Source organism: Sphaerulina musiva (genome assembly GCF_000320565.1).
Source record: "Sphaerulina musiva SO2202 unplaced genomic scaffold SEPMUscaffold_2, whole genome shotgun sequence".
NCBI classification, from domain to species: domain Eukaryota; kingdom Fungi; phylum Ascomycota; class Dothideomycetes; order Mycosphaerellales; family Mycosphaerellaceae; genus Sphaerulina; species Sphaerulina musiva.
The window spans coordinates 180,401-202,310 of NW_016017384.1; the positions used below are offsets into that span (position 1 = coordinate 180,401).

General features: G+C 53.4%; 5 protein-coding genes across 5 annotated transcripts; 1 reads left to right on the forward strand and 4 right to left on the reverse strand.

Annotated features, from left to right (window-relative positions):
• Positions 1-559: 559 nt before the first annotated feature.
• SEPMUDRAFT_146933 (glycoside hydrolase family 43 protein) lies at positions 560-2,835 on the reverse strand. The gene is made up of 2 exons (XM_016903971.1): positions 1,698-2,835; positions 560-1,611 (listed from the first exon to the last, which is right to left on the reverse strand). The coding sequence occupies exons 1-2, from the start codon at positions 1,812-1,814 to the stop codon at positions 724-726; spliced, it is 1,005 nt and encodes a 334-aa protein (XP_016763027.1). The 5' UTR covers positions 1,815-2,835; the 3' UTR covers positions 560-723.
• Positions 2,836-4,820: 1,985 nt separating this feature from the next.
• On the reverse strand, positions 4,821-9,175 carry SEPMUDRAFT_146934 (phospholipid-translocating P-type ATPase). Its single transcript, XM_016903972.1, has one exon. It carries the CDS (start codon positions 9,045-9,047, stop codon positions 4,977-4,979), a length of 4,071 nt encoding a protein of 1,356 aa, XP_016763028.1. The 5' UTR covers positions 9,048-9,175; the 3' UTR covers positions 4,821-4,976.
• Positions 9,176-9,412: 237 nt separating this feature from the next.
• Positions 9,413-15,754, forward strand: SEPMUDRAFT_146935 (uncharacterized protein). The gene is made up of 2 exons (XM_016903973.1): positions 9,413-9,532; positions 9,696-15,754. Exon 2 carries the CDS (start codon positions 9,749-9,751, stop codon positions 15,470-15,472), a length of 5,724 nt encoding a protein of 1,907 aa, XP_016763029.1. The 5' UTR covers positions 9,413-9,532; positions 9,696-9,748; the 3' UTR covers positions 15,473-15,754.
• Positions 15,755-16,255: 501 nt separating this feature from the next.
• SEPMUDRAFT_79037 (DEAD-domain-containing protein) lies at positions 16,256-18,458 on the reverse strand (the record flags this gene model as incomplete). Its single annotated transcript, XM_016910209.1, has 1 exon — positions 16,256-18,458. A coding segment is annotated over exon 1 (2,175 nt), but the record flags the coding sequence as incomplete, so codon positions are not given.
• A 570-nt stretch (positions 18,459-19,028) lies between these two features.
• SEPMUDRAFT_146937 (kinase-like protein) lies at positions 19,029-21,745 on the reverse strand. Its single transcript, XM_016903974.1, has 2 exons — positions 21,581-21,745; positions 19,029-21,430 (listed from the first exon to the last, which is right to left on the reverse strand). The coding sequence occupies exons 1-2, from the start codon at positions 21,702-21,704 to the stop codon at positions 19,161-19,163; spliced, it is 2,394 nt and encodes a 797-aa protein (XP_016763031.1). The 5' UTR covers positions 21,705-21,745; the 3' UTR covers positions 19,029-19,160.
• Positions 21,746-21,910: the final 165 nt, after the last annotated feature.

Below are 21,910 nucleotides of genomic sequence, written 5' to 3' on the forward strand. Positions count from 1 at the left end.
ATCAACGGGTCGAAGCATGTATCCTAGGTACATGTACCTACCTACCTTAGCTAAGGTAAGCACCTGTTTAGGAAGGTACCTTACCTGCCTATCGGTACATTGTTGAAAACCGGTAGTCTAAGGAAGGAGGCAGGTACGTCGCCCATGCCTATAAAATACCTGTACCCATCATAGACTGAGCACCAATCCAGAAAAAGTGCACCCCTCAACCATCTACCTTACCTGACCTTGCCTATATACATTACTGAGATATACTACCTAGGTAAGGTAGTACTCTAATAGGTAAGGTAGGTCAGGTAGATATATCTACCCAAGGTAGGTCAGGTCAGGTCATGTAGGTACCTTATCTTACCTTACCTGAGCCGACCTACCTAGGTACCTGTACCGTAGGTAAGATAGGGTATATACATAAGGTATTTGTACTAGGCCAAAATCAAGAAAAGACAGCGCCGCCTTAGGCTGAATGGGAAGTTTTCTTTTTTTGACTTCTTTTTTGACGAAAAAAAAAGAAAAAAAAAGGAAAAAAAAAAAAAAAAAGAAAAGGAAATCGATAAAAACCATCCATTCATCTCTCTGATCTCTCTACATTCATCATCATCGTCGTCATCATCATCATCATATACTTACCATTCAAATAGGTATTTCCACTATACACAGATATATACAAAACAAATCCAACAAAAAGAAATTCATTTCCATATTTCCTTCTCCATCTTTCCCACCTCAAACATTGGAAATAACCTGGCGACCAGTCAACGTCAACGTCGTGACATACATGCTCCTCCTCCCCCCGACGCGCTCCCTGGACTCGTAGCCATGCATCGCCCACGACGTGCCATCGTCGGCCAAACTGCCGCCTCCAGGGCCAATCAGACCCTGGGTGCCCGTGATGAATAAAGGCGTAGAAGATTTCTCAAAGGGACCCGTGGGACTCGTGCTGGTGGCGTAGGAGACGTCGTACAGGTCCGTCTCGTAGCAGTTGGAGGAGAAGAACAAGACGTAGATGCCGTCGGCGTTGCGATACATGTACGGTGCTTCGACCAGCGGGCCGTCGTATTGGGAGTTGGTGAGGAGGGTGATGGGGTCTCCGATTTTGGTGGTGCCATCGGCTTGGACTTCTTGAATCACAATGGGAGTAGTGACAATGGGGTCGACGGTATTCCCGCACGAGCCGCCATTCCCCATCGAGTTGGCGTCGATTTTGTAGAGGGAAAAGTGACGATCTCCGTCTTTGAAGTAGGATGCATCCAGTGCTCCGCCTTGCTCGAGGGGGCAGGCGAACGGTTCGTCCGAGTTGGAGACGTATGGCCCGAGGACGTCATCGGCAACTGCAGTGCCCACACAATGGAATCGACCGTCTCCGCCCGTGTTGGTCACGGCAGAGTAGTACATGAGATACTTCCCGTCGTCTCGTCTGCTCACAGAGGGTGCCCATACGGCAGATACAGCCCATGGGGCCATGACGGAAAGAGCATCTTGGCCGGTGAGGGTCCAAGTGGCAAAGTCTGGCGATGTTGCCACTTGAACTTTGGTATCGAGAAAGTCATACTTGGATTGTGATGCAAAGGCATACCAGGTGTCGCCGACTTTGATGATCGATGGATCGGGGAACTGTGATGGACGACGGGTATGGGAGTTAGTGCATGGCCAGCAATCGTGGTCTGATGCTGCAACACATCAATGAGGGGGGAACATACATCTGTAGAAATGACTGGTCTCAGGTCTGCTCGCTTCTGCAACGGATGTGCTGTGGTGGTGAACCTAGAGAGTATACATAGTGCGGCAAGGAGCCAGGTCGATGCTAACGAGGACATGCTGATGCTGATGCTGATGCTGATGCTGATGCTGATTCTGATGCTGATGCTGCTGGGGAGTGGTACTGTGGTCCGTCGATGGGTAAGTTTTGATCGAAAACTCGAGAGGATCGTCCTCCTCCCTTCTTTTTCTTTGAAATGGTTTGAGATATTGGAGAGTTTGGTGCGGCCTGGGTGAGATTGCTAATGTAAGAATAGAGTTGGACCAGCTATAATAGGTCAATCCCAATTGCGGGAGAGAGGCTACAACACGGTTTCAGGTCGGAGCTGTTACGGGCGAAGCAGAGCCTATGGACAGGGAGGAGAAGTATGTATGTGTGGTAGTGGTGTGTGCTTGGGCTGGGAGAGGCGACAGTTTTATACGAAGCGCCATCGTGTTCGACGCTCGACGACGAGACTTTGTGCAGTCGATCACGCTCCGGAGCATGAGCAGTTCTTGCGAGAACACATGAGCAGTTGCATTTGTTGCGTGGAGAGCACTGACGTCGGGAGTGGTCACAAGGATACCTTGGTGACTGGAAAGGTAGTAGGTGGCCATCGATCAACCAGCCTACAGTAGGAGGTACATGTATGATGGAGTAAGCGACTTCAGGGAGACCCTTCCGGCCGTTTGGAAAGGTTCCGGAGAGCTTCGGAGAAGCCTGTCTCCCGTCTGCCCTATGGTCGGATGGCGGCCGTGCACTCGGGAATCGGCAGTGCACATCATATACGTTGTTCCTGGATCCATACTGCTGCAGTGGTAGGATGATGATGGCCAGTAGTAGCACCATACCTGCTAATTAAATGAAAACACTTGGCCAGGGCGAGCATCGTCAGCACGCACAGCAGCGCAGCGCAGCACAGCACACTGGGCTCGGAGGATAGGCGCCGTGGCAGTGGCATTCCGTGGGCATTCGACACAACACGACTCAGTGTTCTCTTCACGTGCAGGGTCGTGCAGTGCAGGAGGTGCGTTGGGTGTGTATGAGTGAGTGTGAGTGTGTGTGTGGTATCATCATCATCATCATCATCATCAACACCTGGCACCAGTAGGAGGTGCTGAGGAGAGGAACGAGGTCAGGCTCGGAGGCTAAGGCTCTTGGCTCGAGTCATGTGGCTGGCACCCTCTCATTTACCCAAGTAGGAGGTACACTTCGCAACAGTCGCCAGTCGGTGGTGAGTGTAGTGAGTGGAGTGGAGTGTTCTCGTCGGAAAGTTTGTTTTGCATGCAGGGCCAGGTGCAGCGGTGGGAGTAGCATTACCTAGGTGGTACATACCTCCCATGATTACCTTAGCATCTCATGGCTGGCACGTTTTGCCGATTGCCTCTTGTTATGCAGTCACTAAGCGCATCGTTTTGTCTTGTCCATTGCGCGCGTGATGTTGGAGAGCATGTTGATATTGCGGGGTTGATGCGGTGTGTGTGTGATGATGATGATGGATAATAGATGGATAATAAATGGCCCGAGGGAGGGATGGATGGATGGATGGATGGATGGATGGATGGATGGATGGATGGGTAAATAGATGGATGGGTGGGAGGGAGGTGAGCGAGTGAGTGAGTGAGTGAGTGATGGGGTGGGTGAGGTGGTTGGTAGTGAAGACAGGCCTGGAGGAGGCAAGTACATTCATCGTCAGGTAGGTACCTACTTCCTACCTGTTGTCGAAGAAGGAGCATCTCAAGAGAGACAGAGAGAGAGACAGAGAGAAGAGGCAGAGAGAAGAGGCAGGTCCCGTCGAGCGGTCAGGCGAACTTGCAAAGAGAGAGAGAGAGAGACTGGAGAGAGAGGGCAGTCACGCGGATCATCCCTGTCCGGCATCCCGAGCGAATGAGAGTCGTTCACATTAGGTAATACCTACCCTACCCGTGTGCCTGTATACCACCTCACCACGCCTGATGGACAACAACACCCACCATCTGCTGCACCGACCGACTTGTCGAGAGGCTAGTGCTCATGTAGGGACATGTATACCTTACCAGAGAGTGGTCATTCCTTCATTCATCCATTCAAATGGAACCTCACTAATCATCCCGACTTGCCGAGTGTAACCGACAGTCATTCAGTCATTCATCCAATTCGTTCATTCATCTCCTATACGAAAGTAACGAAACATCCATCGCGTACAAGAAAAGTACCTAGGTATGTCAGGTAGGTATGTATGTACATGTGATTCAGACAGGACAGGACAGACAGGCCAACAACGACTCGCCTATAATAATTGTTGCCTATTATTATTATGAAACCGACGATATAGTAGCAGGTAACAAGGTAACCTGGAACAACCTCAGCATCATGTTCTTCTTGTCAGTCGATTTTAAAGTTGTGTCAGGCTGGGTTGGGCAGAACAAATTCTCTTGTCAGTGTTGTCAGTGTGCCGTTGTCTCTCGTCTCGAGTTGGGTTGGACCCTGTTACAGAAGCCGAACATGCCCTGCCCTGCCCTGCCCTGCCCTGCCCTGCCCTGCTCTCTCCACGTCAAAGTCCACGTCGTCACATCATGTATGCATGTACACTCAGGTAGGTAGGTATGCACGCTCGTTGGACTCATCACTTGAAACTGGGAAATCAGGGAAAATTCCTAAATTTATATACACACAAGGTACCGTACAGTATATAGAAGAAAGAAAAAAAGAGAGAGGGTCCAGCACGAAAGGTACCAAGAAAAAAATAAAATAAAATAGGGCGGACGCCTAGTCTTGCCGAGCCTACTCACCTCTCTCTACCTGTAGCCAGCTGCCAGCCTGCTAGCACAGAATTTTGTTTGGTTGTAGGGAATCAACTTCTTCTTCTTATAGCTTCATCCTTGTATAAGGTAAGAAAAAAGCGTCTATACAGTATGTGGGCTGGGCTGGGCTGGTTTTTACTGGTAGTAAACTGTCGGTCTGGAAGTTGGAACTGCCTTGCCTAACCTAACCTCCTCTATGCATCTCGTACTGAGTCGTATACACATCTTGCACTTTGAAATCCGAGGGGAAGAGTATCCAGTTTTGATGCAGGTGATAACACCTAAGGCAGAGAGGCTAGTAAGGTATCTTCTCTTGTATAAACCTACTATGTACCTACCTTACTGGACCTTAGCTACAGACAGAGTACCTGTTACTTCTCCTCCGCCTTCCCCATTCTACAGGTCAGGTAGGTACGTAAGGTAGGTAGGTAGGTAGGTAGGTACACCTCTTCCACCACTTACACCCCTCGCACCTTCCGATAACTCGGTGGCCTCACCCACCGTCTCACCACCTTTCCTCCCCACACCGGCACCAACGCCGCTCCCAAAATCGCTCCAAATCTCCATGCAAACCCTCCACTCCACACAAACCCTTCGTCAAAATACTCTCCCAGAAAGGGTACACTCCCCACATACATCACCGCCGTTGCCACAATACTGGCCCACATCATGTAATGCCATTCCGTAATCTCTGCCGCCACCATGCAGAGTTCGTTGATGACCAGCACCGAATATGACAGTGCCACCATCTTGCGGAACCCTGTCGTCTGGAGCGGCGCGTAGCTTGAGTCGGCAATCGTCGTGCTGCTGCTGCTGCTGCTGTTGTTGTTGTCCGAGCGGTTGAACGAGGGAACGAGCACTTCCGACCCCCCTTGGATGATGAGTCCTTGGTACACGGAAATCGCCACCCAGATGAAAAACGTCTTGTACGAGAGCGATTTCCCCAACGTGACTTCTTTGTAGAGTTCCGGATATAGGTTGGCCAGATTCTCGTCCACGTCGCGGTCGAGCGTGAGGGAAAAGACGGGCATCATGGTGTAGATGGTAGCGTACCCGACCAAGAGCCAATCGCGATACAGTGCAATCGGCTCGAATCGGGACGCGATGCTGAAGACGGTCTGGCAGATGCTGATGATGAGACCCCGATGCATCACAAACTGCGCGAGTTTGGCGCTGCGGCGGTACGAGTTGCGACCGTGCCAGACGAGGAGCTTGGTGAGGTAGGCGAATTGGGTGATGCTAAAGTCTGCCGCCAGAGACGCTTGTCTGCCTTCTTTGCCGACAATTCCGACGCCGACGTCTGCCGCTTGGATCATCGAGACGTCGTTGCCTCCATCACCGATGCACGCGATGCGTTTCTTGGTAAACGCGCGGATGAGGTGGGCGACGTCGGCTTTTTGCGTGGGAGAGCAGCGGCAGGCAATCACGGCGGGAAGGCGAACGGCGAGGCTGATGAAGGCGTCACGGTGGTATCGGAGATAGAGAGCAAGCGATTGGCCGTCGATGAGGAGCGCGGCATTGGTCTGGTTGTGGAGCATGCCGAGCGCGTCCAGGGCCGTGTCTCGACGTTTGAGGTTGGCGATGGTGTGGATCGTTTGGCCACGGGAGACAAGTTTGGAAGAGACTGCGACGCAGCGCGCCGTCTCGACTTTGTCGCCCGTCAACATCCAGATCTTGATGCCTGCATTGCGGAGGAGCTCGAGTGAGGGCTTCACGTTGGGTTGGAGCTTGTCTTCGACGCCGGTCACGCCCAAAAGTTCCAGGTTTTGCTCGAGGTGCTGCTTCACCACCGACGACATGGCGGCATCTCGCCCTGCCAAGCTGAGTGAGGCTTCGGCAAAGGCCGAAGAGAACGCAGAGTACTGTTGCGCGCTCAGGTTCTTCCGCCCCACCACCAACGTGCGGAGACCCTCTCGCGCCATGTTATCAGTCTCTTCGTCCAGCCAGTCATTAGCGGCGACAATCGAAGTCATGACTGTGTCTGCGCCCTTCTGAAAGAAAACAATCTCGCCATCCTCATCGTGGCTGCGTGAGGTGTCCCTGATGAAGCGAACAATGATGCCCATGCGCTTGCTGTCGCTAGTGAAAGGGAACACATTGAGCACTTCCACTCGGACAATGATTCGGTCATCACCGGTGTATTGCAACGTGATCCGCTTCCGATCGCGATGTTGTAGGCGCAGGCCAACGCTCTGGGTCCACTCCACAATGGCAATCTCATCCGGAGACGAAGCTTGATAGGACACCTTGGATTGACCACTTTCGTCCTCTTCGGTGGTAGGTGTCACATTGTGACATAGCGCCAAAGCCAGCACAAGATCGCGCACGCGCAGCCCGATCTCCTTACGTGTCCTCGTCGCGCCACTCAAAGAGCTGATCGCTGCTGAAGGACTGAACAAAGTGCCAGGTTGTGCATCCTCTGAAAACGTGAAGGCTTGCCTGACGTAGCTGATGACTTCTTCCATGGCCTCTCCACCATAGCTGACAGTGCCGACGTGCACTTTGCGAAGCTCCATCTCGTTTCTGGTGAGAGTACCCGTCTTATCGCTCAGCAAGTACTCGATACGGCCGAGGTCTTCTGGGATGGTACTCGTTCGCACCACCGTGCCGGGTATGCCTGCGTCGTGGTGGATGAACCAGGCGTATACACTCTTTCCCATGTCCAGGTTGACACGAAGAGATATTGGTACTATAGTGCTGAAGAGAATGAGGAATCGCATGGCGTCAATGTACCATTTGTTGCCGTCGTGTTCCTCGACACCATGTATGGCCACCAGAATGATACTCAGCGCAGCTGTCAGGATGCACAAAATTTTGACTAAGCTGTTGATTTCCAGTTCGAGAAGACCGGTCTTTGATCTTGACGCTGAAGTGGACAGTGCCGCGCGGGTCTGAGCGCCGGTGTACACTACGACCGCGTGCACCGTCGTTGAGGACGCAAGGACGGTGTTAGCCCAAGCCGTGTTATCAATGTTGAGTGCTGTTGATTTGATCGCAGCCTCTTCTCCGTCTAGAGGTGGATCGTATGCTCGGTGCTGCTTCGCTTCTAGTGCAATGGTCCCAACGAAGTCGTTGACTTTTTTATCCGGTTTCCCTGCCGTCACTCGCAGACGAATATACTCGCTCGAGGGCAGCGTTTGTGCAAGCGGCGTAGCTAGTCGTAATTTCCAGTCTGTCTCTCCATCAAGCTGATCAGTACGTATGAAAGCCTCACCACCTCCACTCGGATCTGATGACGTTGTTTCATTGCTCAAGTCCTGCCTATTAGCAGTCTCACTTTGCAGAAGTGAGCTCGCTACTGTCGCGCCATCTCCCATGTCACGCAGTGCTGAATCAGAAGAGTGCCGCTGTGGTTCATTTGCCAGAGCAACAGTGTCGGTTGAGAAGCTCTTCAGGATGACCACATCTGCAGGCACCCTCTGGTCCTTTTCCAGTACGACCACATCGCCGACTTTGAGTTGTGCAGATGGCTTGATGATTTCGACGACTTCTGAGGATGGTGCGTCAACGTCTTGTGTACTGTGCTCCTCATCCTCTGCTGCCTGCAAGCGCACATCTTCGTGAGATACTCTTCTCCGCTTGCCCTTTTTCTTTTCCGATATGCTCTTGATCTTCCGCTTGTTTCGTCCAGCACTTCCGCCCAAGGAGCCTGGTGTATCGAAGCGAAGGACTTTGTAGGGCTCACTGTTGGCTTCTCTGTCTCGCTTCCTCCTATTCAGGTCGTCCGTGGCCTCCTTTCCGAGCGTGATCATCAGCACAAAGGCCAAAGGCGCAACGTAGGTGGAGAGATAGCCAATTCTGAGGGCAGGAATGATTTGAGACATGGCGACCAGGAGAAAGTACATGTTGAAGAAGAACTTGAACTCATTGAAAAGGGTCCTGGGTAGGAATGACCACGGTGTGTATTTGGCGTTCGAAATGGCATTGGTGGGAAAGCGTGCCGTCTGCTTCTGGCCCACCGTGACATCTCTGGTGGCTGCTGGATCGTGGTCATCCTCAGCCTTCTCCTCATCCTCACCTGTCGCAGGCAGCTGCATGGAGGAGGATGGAGTCAGGAAAGGGATGTATCGCCATATGCCTTTCCGCCTCTTACGATTGTCGCCCAGGCCATCCAGACCAGCAGCGCGTGAGAACTTCCGCAGGCCTCCTCCTCCATTCTCCCGAGAGAGCAACGGCGCATCGTCGTAGGCAGAGACTCCGGAGCTGGCTGCACTCGGCGGCTTGGATTGCGGCTCATCATCCTCGTCGTCGCCCACTAGAGCCTCCAAGTCCTCTGCATCCTCTTCGTTCCGCCTTGCTCTCCTTCTCCCTCCAAATCTCAAGTTTCGTAGAGGGATTCGTGCGCCAAAGTCATAGCTGGAGCGCACCGTACTGGGCTGTCGGGAGCCCGTTTTCGTGCCGTCTGTCGAAGGTCGTGGTTGTGGATCGAGCTCATTCAGATCCAGGTCCAGGTCCAGGTCCGAGTCGCGATCACCGTCATCGTCGTCGTATGCGCCATGTTGGTCGTGCGGCTGATGGTATCCGTTCATGCCTCATCTCATGCTGTAGCTGCAGTCGTGCGGAAGGTCTTTTTGCTGTGGGTAATCGACGGCCGTGGGTCTCGTAAACGTTCGTGTCGTGTACCTGTGTCTGTATCATAAGGTATAGGAGAGAAAGTCCATGTGTCCCATGCAGTGCAGTCTACGTAGTACCTTAGGAGGTAGCCTTGGATGGCTCGCGTCTTTCGGACCGGCCGATTACTGAACTAGGTAGAAATGGTTCTAGTACAGTCGTGCGCGCATGCAGCTCAGCACCAAAGAAACACGTCCGCCCGGCTCGTCTCCTTTTAGAAGCACATTGCCACTCTTTATCCATACTTCTCACTTCTTACATCTTAACGTCCCCTGGCCGGTTGGACCATTCCTGCATAGTCGTTGTATTCGCGCCTGTAATGTACTACTAATAGACGTCTTGTAACTATATCTTTAGCATAGCATAAGCGCAGCAGAGCGCAGCATAGCACAGCACAGCACAGGTACGTCTTGCCAGGATCATTCACGGCCGTGTTTGGGTGGTCCCACCACTCCCAGTACCACCTTCAGCCACCTGGCCTCGGCCGGAACAGCCACTTCACCTCATCAACCATACCTATACTGAGCATTCATGATGAAGAGAGGCTGACCCGCTATGCCCCACAGTCTCTTTCTTCATCTTGCGCGCGTTGCGATAATCCTGTGACCAAGTCGCGACCATGGACGACGACGAGCATTCCACCACCTCTCCCGGCAATGCGACGAGCACATTAGCTGCTCCATCATCATCACCACCGCCCGCGGGAGAGTCCGCATGGAACCCAGCACATCGACCAGACTCGGACTCGAGACCTGCGAGGACGACGTCTAGTAGAGGAGGCGACGACTTCTTCGATCAATTGGCGGATCATTCGGTAGAAGCGCCAGCGCACTCAGAGCACCCAGAGGAGGAGCAAGATGTGGAAGAGGAATTGCTAGAAACTCGCGCAGAGGGACAGAGCATGCCTGTAGAGGAAACAACGGAACAGCTGGAGCACCCAACAGTAGCTTTGGCCGACGCGGAAGAAGCTCCATCAAGCGAAGCGGCAGCGCAGGCCACGCAGGACGATCATGACGATGACAGTAGCGTGCCTGGCACCACTATAGAGGACATCCTGGGAGACAATGAGGCACTCGCATACCAGCGAGAGGAGACGGCCGGGGAGCAGAAGCAGGCGCCAGAGCATCTCACGCTGAACCCCGATGCACTCTATATCAGCTCGCCGGGAATGACTACGCCCGTAGCGCACGATGTCGAGATGGAGAACGAACTGGCCAAGTATCGGGATCAAGGCGAGTCATATGAGCATCAAGGTCATCTCACGCAGATGGAAGAGGCTGTGGACGAAGCGCCAACGGCGCCACTTCTAGAAGATGAGGAAGCACCTCCCACAGTGGAAGAGGAGACGTCGCAGTCTCAACGAGCACCGAGGATGCAGGCTGTAGAAGAAGACTCTTTGCTCGAGGATATGGACGGTACGCCAGCATATGGAACACCTTTACCAAAAGCGAAAGCCATGCTGGGTCAGATCGATCGTTCTTTCACGACAAACTTCATAGAAGCTCCGGCGCGGCATGAGGAAGAGCAGCAAGAGGAGCACGAGCATGAGGAGCAAAGGCCTGACAGCTCGGATTGGCCGTCAGCTGGGGATGACAAAACGTTCGGAGAGCTTTTGGACAACGAACACTCTGCCTCATCACATGATGCCCAAAGTATGGCTGTGGATCCGGTATCAAAGCCTCAAAGTGACCCTTGGGGCCCTGCGGACGACGAAGATGCGTTTGGTGAATTGCTGGGCACCTCGCACAGTCCAGCAGCTACCGGCGTACCAGTTGCACAGTCAGAGCAGGTTTTGCCGCTTGAAGCACCAATGACGGCTCCCGAGGACACTACGGAAGACGATCTGGCAGCTGCCTTTGCCTCTGTTCTGCTCGATGATGATATGCTAGAAGATCCGAAAGATATGGACATGTCTGCCATTTTTGGCGACGATGATCCAGGTTTTCTGGATGATGAGCTGCTCACAGATACTCCACCTGTATCGGCCCCCGCTCCAGTACTGCCGCCCGTTCACTCGATCCCTGGCATGCAGAGAGGGAGCAGTCCATACATACCGTCGGCAGCACAGTCACGGGGATCGCAGCTCAATTCGTATGCAGCACCTGGCTCTTCATTCACGCAGCAACAAAACCACGGCAGGTCAGCGGGCACTCCATCCACTGGCCTTTACGATGTGTATGGTCACGGAGCTGTACAACAACAGCCACCACCTCAGCGACCGGCTGCTCAGACAGCGCAGAGTTTCGTGGACAAAGCAAAAGGAGGCTATCAGTCGCCATATGATCTTCCTATGGACGTTGCTGCACCAAAGCAAAGACCACGACCAGCCGCTCCTGTGGCACCTCCCAGGAGTAGCAGCATATCTTCTTCCCACCAAATACCACCGCCTGTCCAGCGTGCGTCTTCGGGTCCACCAGTGAGCGCAGGGTTCGTCCCCCCCGTGCCTCCGTTACCAGCTGGAAATGGCGTTGCTGCACCAAAAGTTCCAACAAGGCAAGCTAGTGGCTTCTTTGAAGACCTCCCAGTTGTGTCCAAAGCACGAGCACGACCTTCGGGAGCATATACCCCACAGCCACAGTCAACGCCCCAGCACCAATTGCCACCCCAGGGGCCATCCGGACTCCCAATGCAACAACCCCAAAGACCGCAAGCTCCGCCCACACCTGCACAGCAGTCTGCATATGGCGGTTTCACTCAGCCCGAGAAATTGCCATTATTGCCAGATGAACCAACTGCCTCCATTTCACTGCAACCGCCAGTGGCCGCTCCCACCACGAATCAGAGATACTCGCCGAACACTCTGCCAGCACCATCACAAGCACAGAACCGTTTCTCACCAGCTCCGTCAGCGCAAGCGCCCCCTGCAGGAAGCGCACGGTACTCGCCTGCTCCTCCAGCACAGGTTGCTGCCAAGAAGTATGGTCCTGTGGCTGCAGCAGCTCCAGGTCGCCCTTCCATCCAGAGTGCGCACTCCTTCGCTCCGAGGACGAGCAGTCCTCTGGCCTTCCATGGTAGACCCCAGCCGGACCTCAACGAGCAGCTGCCCGCATCGCCGCCAAAGTCGAATGGGCGAGCATCACCAGCGGTCATGTCACCACAAAGGTCTGGTAGTTTGGGCTACTCGCCGAGCGCGTCGAGAGCTCCCTCACTCGGCAATATCGCCTCACCACCGCAGCGACCCATGACACAGTCTCCCCCGACGCAGATGAAGGTATCCAAGTATGCTGCGCAAGTGCCCACAGAAGCCCCAGCCTCCACCATCACATCTGCACCACCATCGCAGCGATCACACATGACACATCGCAAGCAGTTCTCGCGAGAAGTCATCTTTGTGCCACCTCAGGATGAACATGCACGAGATCCTTTGCAGAGGTGGAAGGGACATCCAATCTTCAAATGGGGCGATTCTGGGGTTGTGATTAGCAGTCTTCCGAAGCAGACCCCATTCTGGGCGGCAGGCGGCGGAGGAGTTCCCAGTGTCAAGTGTACGCCTGGTGCGATCACGGTACAGCAGGCCACAACCTTCATGCCACTGGATGAGCTGAGTGCCAAGTTCCCAGGTCCTTTGTCTTGGAAAGCGAAGAAGAAGAAAGACGTCCTTGGTTGGATGAGCGCGAAGATTGAAGCTCTCCGCCAACGAGCAGACGCTGTACGCATGGACTTTGATGTGGAGCCAGACCTGAAGAAGCGTGTTGATGAGAAACTTACACTGTGGCAAGTCATGAAGATCTTTGTGGATCACGATGGCAAGCTTGAGGGCGACAGGAAGATTGAAGAAGAGCTCAGGGCTGTACTCTTGCCGAACCTTGCACAGATGAGTCAAGCCATGGAACTTTCAAGTCCTGTGGACACGCGCGGAGGTCTTCAAGCCGATGGAGTAGACCGAGCTGTTGTTGTCCAGCTACGACAGGCTTTATTAGAAGGTCAACGAGAACGCGCAGTCTGGCTTGCTGAGGAGAAGAAGCTGTGGGGGCATGCAATGCTCATTGCATCCACGATGGGTCCCGAAACGTGGCAGCAGATTGTCCAGTCCTTCGTGCGGTCTCAGGTGAAGACGGTTGGAAGCGATGCGCGAAGTCTCGCTGCACTGTATCAAGTCTTTGCAAACAATGCCGAGGAGTGCGTAGATGAGCTCGTGCCACCGTCCGCACGCGCCGGTTTCCAGATGATGTCAAAGACTGAGGGAGCGGTGTCTAAGAATCCGCTCGAAGGACTGGACCAGTGGCAAGAGACACTCGGCCTCATTGCCAGCAATCGCACACCTGCTGATGGCAATTCTCTCCTTGCTCTTGGCAAACTGCTGAGCGGCTATGGTCGTGCAGAGGCTGCGCACACGTGTTTCCTCTTCGCACGAGTGCTGGCCAAACATACTGGTGCAGATGATCCAGAGGCGACCTTCGTCCTGCTGGGCGCCAATCACCAGCGACCGGAAGAGTCTTTGGGCAGCGATCTTGACTCAATCATCCTCACGGAGATCTACGAGTGGGCATTGTCGCTCTCACAACACAGAGCCGAATACATTCCTCACTTACAGGCCTATAAACTAAAGCATGCACAAGAATTGGCCGCTGCTGGACTCACATCCCAGGCCCAAGCATACTGCGACCATATCACCAAAGCATATCAATCCACAACGAAGCCATCACAATACTACCATCCGACATTCACACAGACAGTGGCTGACTTGAGCGCATTCTTGTCACAGACACCCCAGACTGGCCCACAGGGTCTGCTATCGAAAGTCTCATCAGCCAAGGTGTCGTCGAGTGCTTCCAGCTGGTTCACCAAGTTCGTGTCCGGAGACGATGATCAAACATCGAATGCCTCTGGCGCAGGCAGTGATGCTGTCGGTCCGTTTGGTGGCGTGAATGGAGACTCTCCTGACATCAGTCGTGTTGGGTCGAGCTCCGACATGCACCAGGTGTTCAACCCGATGATGGGCAGTGGCGTGCCGACTTATGGCCAACCCGGAGTGTCCGCACTCACCCAACAATTCCAGCCGTCATCTGCACCCATGCAGCAATACCAGCCGTCTCCAGCGTCAGGTAGCAGCAGATATGCACCTGGTGGAACAGCCAGTGGTCACAAGTACGCACCAATGTCTGCAGGCAGCTTGAGCTCGAATGAACAGCGTCCAGGAACATCCTCTTCACGATCGTATGCGCCATCACCCCAGCCCTTGTCTGTGCCCAGGCCCGAGATATATAAATCCACGTCCGACGACAGCATACCATATGGCAATGACTCGAGGAGAGGTTCGGGCCAGTTTTCTAGTGGCAGCTACGAGCCGCGACCTCTACTTGCAGAGCAGCCAGTCTCACATTCCTACTCTCCACTCGTACAACATCAAGAGTCAACACCGTATGCCCCACAATCTACATTCAGCGATACGCCGAACGGGTTGCCAACAAGTGCTGTGGGCCAGTCCGAAGAAGATGGCGGAAACAGCTATGCACCTCCCGCTGCCAGTGGATATGACCCAGGCAGCAGCTATGGCTACGAGCCACCTGCATATGTGCCGTACGAGCCAGAGCCCGACACCGAGGAGCCTGAAGCCAAGCCCAAGCCCAGGAGAGGCATAATGGACGACGACGACGATGATGATATCTTAGCCCGTGCTGCTGCTATCAAGACTTCCTCGCCGGCGCCCTCTGCGGGCATGTCCAAATCTGAAGCGGATCGTCTCGCAGACGAAGCCTTCCGAAAGGCCGCGGAAGCAGATGCTGCGCGCGATGCCGACAAGAAAGGCAGCGAGAAGAAAGGCTGGGGCATTGGACTTGGAGGTTGGTTTGGAGGCAAAAAGGGCGCCGACCAAGGTATGCCACAACAACAATCCGGACCCATCAAAGCCAAACTTGGAGAAGAGAATTCCTTCTTTTTCGACAAAGACCTGGGAAAATGGGTCAACAAAAAAGATCCCAAGGGAGCTGAGACCGCCTCGGCTGCAACTCCTCCTCCACCAAAGGGTCCTCCGAGTAGGAATGTCAGTAGTGGTGCCATGATGATGGGTCCACCATCAGGACCTCCCAGTCGAATCACATCCGGATCTGGTGGTCCTATGAAAATCCCCCCTACATCCTCCTCGATTGCTGGTTCGGGACCTCCTTCGAGAGTTGGTACGCCCGCTGCTGGTACTCCACCTACTTCTTCTGCATTGACCAACCCGGCTATTTCTGCTCTGAATGGTGGTGGATTAATGCAACCTCCTAGTCGACCTGGCACGAGTTTGTCCAATGCGAGTAGTATTGATGATTTAATGGGTGGGCCGCCTGTTCCTAGAAAAGGCGGGACATTGAAGAAGGGGAAGAAGGGAGGGAGGTATGTGGATGTTATGGCTAAATAAATCAGAGGCGTTGTTCTTGCTCAAGGCGACGATGAGAGAACGAGAGAGGTTTGGTGAGCTTGCCGAGCTTCGCGCTCTCTTGCAGCTTGTGCATTGTGGTCAATTCCCGGCGTTCCTGGTTGAGCTGTCTCCGGCTGGTTTTGCTTAGGAGCGAGCGAGAAGTGTAGAAGGGCTATGACATGCAACGTGTGTGATAAGTATATAGAGCAGCATCATGGTTGTTGTTGGCATGTAAAATGTTGTACGATACGTTCATCTTTATTAATACATGTACGATTCTTCCTCCCTGATTTTCTTTATTTACAAGTGAACTCCATTCAATGCACCTCGGCGACTTGCCGGTTCAACTAGAAGCAGACAGAGACTTGCTCAAATCGAAGACTCTGATTACTGACTTGTTGAATGAACCGAATGAAGTATCTGGCTGCACGTACGGAGGAGGAGGAGGTATGTTTGAAAAAGATATAAGATCCAGCTGAGTAGGCCGTTTTGCACGGTAGTGGCTTTTTCTTCTTTTCTCGACAAACATGTGCCTCTCGCCCGTGCGTGCCTTTACAGTTGAAGGATGAGGAAGGAGGTGGTGGGAAGAGCGTTTGGATATATATCTAACTAGATTAAAAGGTTTCAATTATCCTCTCAAGGTGATAGTCTTCACTTTCTCCCTTTGATATACTTGGCCTTGGAATCCTTTCCTCTAGCCTTGTCCTTTTCTCGCTGCTTGCTGACTTTTGCCAACCTCTTATCAGACGACTCCTTGGCCTGCAGAGTAGCTTTCTTTCCGAGTTTCCACTCGCCACCGGATTTTCGATCGTCTTTGTCTTGCAATTTCTTCCTGTCCTTGTTGGAGAGCTTGCCTCCCTTTTTCTTTTTAGTCTCCATTGCTTCGGCACCGTTGAGGAGAGCTCGTCCTCGATCTTTGGCGGCTTGCTTGTCCTTTTCACTTTCGAACCACGTCTTTTTCGGCCGAGACTTGATCTCGTCTTCGTACTTGACCATGTTGTCGGCTTTTGTCAGTTGCTTGTCGACGATATTGAGCGCCTTCTCTTCCTTCTCTTCTCTCAAGACTTCCTCAATGTCGTCTGCCATGGCTTCAATTCGTGCATGCCAAGCATCCGCGTCGTGAGCTTCAATTGTTCTTTGCTTGATGACGGCGCCTTGTGCCTTTCCGGCCTTCACTGCAGCCTTTACAACTTTTCTGTCGGGTTCTGCGGCGAGAGTGCATGCGCGACCAGTTCGGCCAGCACGAGCTGTACGTCCGACACGATGCAGGTAGATCTCATGCGACTGAGGTGCTTCGTAGTTAATGACCGTTTCGATGCCTTTGATATCCAAACCACGAGATGCGAGATCAGTGGCGAGGAGAAAGCCTGCCTTACCAGTCCTGAAGGACTCTATCGCATTGATACGTTGCTCTTGCGATAAGGTTCCGTGCAATTCGGCAGCTTTGAGCCCTGCGAGCGCAAAGATGACTCGTACTCGATGAGCCTCCTTCTTTTGTCGGAAGAAAATGATCACTCGATCTGTGTAGACTTTCTCGCAGAGGTACATGAGGTAGGCGAGACGTTTCTTTTCTCTGCCAGGTCGAAGGCGCACGAACTCCTGTACGAGTCCTTTGACAGTCTGCTGTTGCGAGTCGACCATGAGACGAACAGGTCGCTGGAGACCAGAGCGGATCAGGTCATCGACTTTTGTTGTCATCGTTGCAGAGAACAGCATTGTTTGGCGTGACTTTGGAATCTTGGTCAAAATCTCGTTCAGCTCATCAGCAAACCCCTCCTCAAGCATTCGATCAGCTTCATCCAAAACTAAGATTTCTACCGTGCTGACATCGAAACCGGTGCTGTTCCTCTCCAGATCAATGAAACGACCAGGAGTAGCAATGACAATGTCTGGTCGAAGCTTCAGTGCTTTCTCTTGTTCGCGCAAGTTCAATCCACCGATTGCCTGGCCAAACGTAATGTCTGTATGTGCAGCCAGCTTCTTCGCCACATTGAAACATTGCAACGCCAACTCACGAGTAGGCATCAAAATGACTACACGTGTAGTTGCAGTACGCTTTGGCCGAAACATGAGTCGCTCCAGGATGGGAATGATGAATGCGCCTGTCTTTCCAGAACCAGTTTCGGCTCCTCCAACAAGATCGCGCCCTTCAAGCGCGACGGGAATACTCTTGGCCTGGATGGGCGTTGGCTTATCGAAACCGACCGCCGCCAGCCCTCGAAGAATCGGTCGCGACAAGTTCATAGCGTGGAAGGCAGTCGCAGCAGGATTTGAGCTCTTCTCATCATTGGCAAAGAACTTGTTGCGCTTCTCTTTCTCCAACACATCCTCTGCGGCCTCTGAGCCAGACTCGTCAGCCAGGTCGTCCGGATGCGGTACATGGACTGCGACCTCGACGTCCTCATCGAGCTCATCGTCTTCGTTGCCACTGTCCTCCTCGTCATTTCCATCTATTCCCTCGAAGTCTCCATTCAAGCCCTCCATGGCGGTGGAGAACTCTTCCTCACTGTCTTCCTCACCGTCCGCTCCAGGCTCGGCTTCGTCGTCGTCCTCCTCGTCGTCATCTTCCTCCTCGTATGCCGCTGCTATCCCTTCATCCTCGCTGTCGTCGCTATTTTCCTCCTCGCTGTCGACCACTGGCGCTTTTGGAGCATTTTTCGCTCTTTTCCGTGCAATGATTGCTTCGATATTTCCTGGCTCGTTTATCTCTCCGTTACCAGCTAGTGCCCATGTGTCCAGATCGTCTAGCTCCACCGCTCCGCCCTCATTCTCAAACTCAAAGTCCGAGTCCAGATCCGCGTCGTTGTCGCCTTTCTGCTTCTTTACGGCACTCTGCGAAGCTGCCTCTCTTTTGCGCTTCTTGGTTTGTACCGGCACTTCTACCACCTCCTCCACTTCCGACTCCTCGTCGGACACATCGCCGTCGGATAAAGTCCCGATTAGGTCGTCGATCGCCATCTCAGAGCTCCCAAACAATGGCTCTGTTCGTGGTGGAGAGTATGGAGAGTATTGGAAATCTCAAGTACATTGTCGCCAAAATTTCGAATTAAGCTTCTAGGGCTCACGGCAGCGCTCGGCACGGACCGAGATTCTTCTGGGCCCGATCTCTCTCCCCCGCATCGTCCTACCTCCACCACCAGTTCTACTACATTTCATGTTTGCCATGTCACTACAGAGACTATCTAACCTCGGTCATCACTCCCACGATCTCGAAGACGCTCAACGTGTTCAAGTAGACTACCTCCTAGAATTCAGTCTAGTCAAGACGAAGATCCGACTTATCTTTTCACCTTCTACCTTCACCTAAAGCCTCTAGCGTAGTACCTCCTAGCAGATAGGTATAGCGGATGCAGTACACCACACAGACACTATTTCCCGATTCAATAGAATTTCAGAATTTCAGAGCAAGGATCGAGATCCCTCTCTCGGTTTCCCTCCATTGAATCGATGTATTGAATGACACTACAGGTATCCTCCCCTGTGGAGCAGCGGGCAATCAGTTTGTAGCCCAGGATACCCTGAGGGCCAAAGTGAAGTCTCATAACTGCTGACTGTGGATAATGTTTAAAGTAAACCCTCGGCGTCTTGAATTCGGCTTCTTGGTCTCGATCATGACCACTACGCCCACGTCCAAGGGATTCGCGCTCTATCTAGAACAGACACCAGTCAGCACCTCCAAGACAGTACCCTAGCACTCCACCAGCTTGATCTTCTCCCTGGTCGCCTCATTCAGATCCTCCGACTTCACAAAACCCATCTGCAAGGCATCGCCCCAGAAGAACAGTGCTCGGTGCTGTGCATAGCCAAGATAGTCAAACTCCTCGTCCTCCTCGACCGGCTCTTCGCCCTGCTGTTCCTTCACTAGCTCCTTATACTGGTCTGCCCGTTCCCCCAACAACTTCTCTGGAGTCTCGCCCTCGCTTTCGCTGGCGTGTGCACTCCCGTCAAAGAGCGGCATGCCTGGTATCTTGGCCTGTACGATGCCCCAAGCCACCCATTGCGCCGTGTTTGCCAGTCGCCACATTCGGGTCTCGTCCATGAGACGCTTTACTTCCGCATCTTCGACATCTCTCTGCGCGTCGTTCTCCTTAGACAACAAATTAGATTGCGACGGAGTTCGAGCATCAAGCATGAAATCAGAGATGCTGGTGGTGGATCGTTTGGCTGGTTCGGGATCCTCCGAGTCCACAAACGAGCTCTGCGGGGTCAGCTTCGGAGTCGAGACATTGTACTGTGGCCGATGTCGAATGTAGGCTCGGATGAAGCGATCTTGTTCCTCGGGAGTGGGGTACAGGTTGGAATGCATGGCGTATGGCTTCTTCTCGTCATGGTAATTGTAGCACCACTCGGTGAAGTGGTTGGCGAATTCTAGGCCTGGCGTGTTGGCACTTGAGTATTCAAAATCAATCACAATCAGCTGCTTGTGGGTGTTTGTCGGCAGAAGCAGTGGACTTTCTCCAGTGGGCACCTGACGCAAGATATTGCCGTATTGCGTGTCATTATGGGCAAAGACGAGCGCCTCGTGAACGTGCTTAGTACCCCCGTATTGCTTCGTGAGCCACTCGCGGTACTGCTCGAGGACAGCTTTGAACTGATTCCAAGGCACTCCACAGATATAGCCACGGCGCAACCATGCACGATTGCCCGATGGCTTTTCGTCTGGAGACATGGCCTCAACCTGTCGGTCCATCCACGTGACAACTTGCTCGACGCGAGCCAGCCACTTGTCCCAGTTGCGAAAGACAAATGGACCCTCTGCGCGTTCCTGATCAAGTAATTCGATGCCATCGTGCAACTCGCGCATACGTTTAGCAATTTGTCGACTGGTATCCGGGTCTCGAAGTTCTTCTGGAGTCAGTGGCTTGGCGTGGAAGAACTCCTCGAAGCGGCCGTTGGCGAACGTTCCCAGCAGGCGTGGACCAATCCGCTTCTTGCCCAGCCGGCGTAAGATCGCCAACTCTGCCTCGCGATCGATCAAATGCTCGACCTGCGGCCCGTAGATCCGGAGCAGAAGCTTTGGCGGAGGCTTCTTCACGCCCACCACATTGCCCTCCTCATCGTGCTTCTCGAGCGGCAACCCCTCAGGCGGAGAGACCACGTACACGGCGTTTGTGAGCGCACCGCTCAATCGTTGAACTCCGATGGCAGCACTCCACTCCATAGGCACTTTGCGCCACCCTTTGACTCGCAGGGTGTGCGTAAGACGGGTGATCTCGAACTTGAACTTCGCCCAAGCATCCTGGTCTCGATGGGAGGCAATCCGTTTGAGCTCATTGCCAGATTCTTCGTCGGAAAGGTCAGAAGCGCCACCCGAGTATGCGAGCGTCTTGGAATTATCGAGCACAACTTCGCACGTTGGCACATGGAGCTCGTTGTCATGAGCATCTGTTTCCGTGGCACTCGCAGCGGTGGAGTTTTTGCGGCCGTGCATGATTTTACGAATCGATGCTTTACTTCCGAGCAGGGAGGCTTTCCGAGTGGACGATTTTCTGAGGCTCAAGTTCTGTCGCACGATGCGCTCGAGCTTGTCGAGGTCAACAGAATCTTCGGAGGCGTCGGAATCGCGACGCTTCTGCTGAATGCGTTCTATCTCGTTGGCAGCTTCTAGAGCTTCCTGGTTCTGCTGCTCCTGTCGAGCGGCCTTGCGAGCTTTGCGTTGATGTCGCTTTTCTCGCTTCTCCACGATCCAGCTGGAGATTTGGTCTACCAGGTGCTCGTAGTGATCATTCTCTCCGTCGTCCTGATGCTCGGAGGGTCCGTTTGTTCCGTCCAGATTAGTAGGGAGCGGCTTCAGGCCCGGACTGGAAGTGAATGGAAGTCTTCCAGAAAGGCGGTGAGACCTTGGCTTCACTGACAGTTTCCTGGGACTATCAGCACCAGATCTGATGTCTTCAACGCTTTTCTGTCTGCCAAGTATCAGAGGGGACATGGTCTCAGCATGTGGGGCAATCGTGACAGCTACAGGTGAAGTGATGAGCGTAGATCTTGGTAGCAGCAGCGGCACAATCGCAGGGGGGCAAGTGAAATGTGAACATTGTCATGTGATAGGTAGCAGATCAAAGTGAAGCGAATGACAGAGAGCACAGGTAATGAAGGCGGGAGACGTACATTTGGCCATCGGTCCTGGTGATGCGGCGGGCTGTTGAAGACCAAGATAGGAACTTGGCGAAGCACTGGGGTCAGCGTTGTGCTTCGCCTGTGCGTCTTCGGGCGTTTCTTGGTCTGGAGACATGGTGCTTAATTGCAGGCGGGAGGGCGGGCGGACAAGTTGAGGTGGCGGCGGTGGTGGTGGTGGTATCAGGTAAAAAGGGTCAAGAGCACTGTGGGCGGAGTGGTGCAGGGTGGGACGGTGGTGATGAGGGAGCGGTGGGAGGTGGGAGGTGGAGGAGGAGCGGCGGCGAGGTCTATGTAAGGTAAGGTAGGTAATAATCACAACGG

Excerpts from the sequence above, each read along its gene's own strand:
- SEPMUDRAFT_146933 (XM_016903971.1), bottom strand. The coding sequence starts at position 1,814 with ATGTCCTCGTTAGCATCGACCTGGCTCCTTGCCGCACTATGTATACTC. Across the intron at positions 1,612-1,697 it reads GACCAGTCATTTCTACAGAT|TTCCCCGATCCATCGATCAT; the intron begins GTATGTTCCCCC and ends CGTCCATCACAG.
- SEPMUDRAFT_146934 (XM_016903972.1), bottom strand. The coding sequence starts at position 9,047 with ATGAACGGATACCATCAGCCGCACGACCAACATGGCGCATACGACGAC.
- SEPMUDRAFT_146935 (XM_016903973.1), top strand. The coding sequence starts at position 9,749 with ATGGACGACGACGAGCATTCCACCACCTCTCCCGGCAATGCGACGAGC.
- SEPMUDRAFT_146937 (XM_016903974.1), bottom strand. The coding sequence starts at position 21,704 with ATGTCTCCAGACCAAGAAACGCCCGAAGACGCACAGGCGAAGCACAAC. Across the intron at positions 21,431-21,580 it reads ACCAGGACCGATGGCCAAAT|CTGTCACGATTGCCCCACAT; the intron begins GTACGTCTCCCG and ends CTTCACCTGTAG.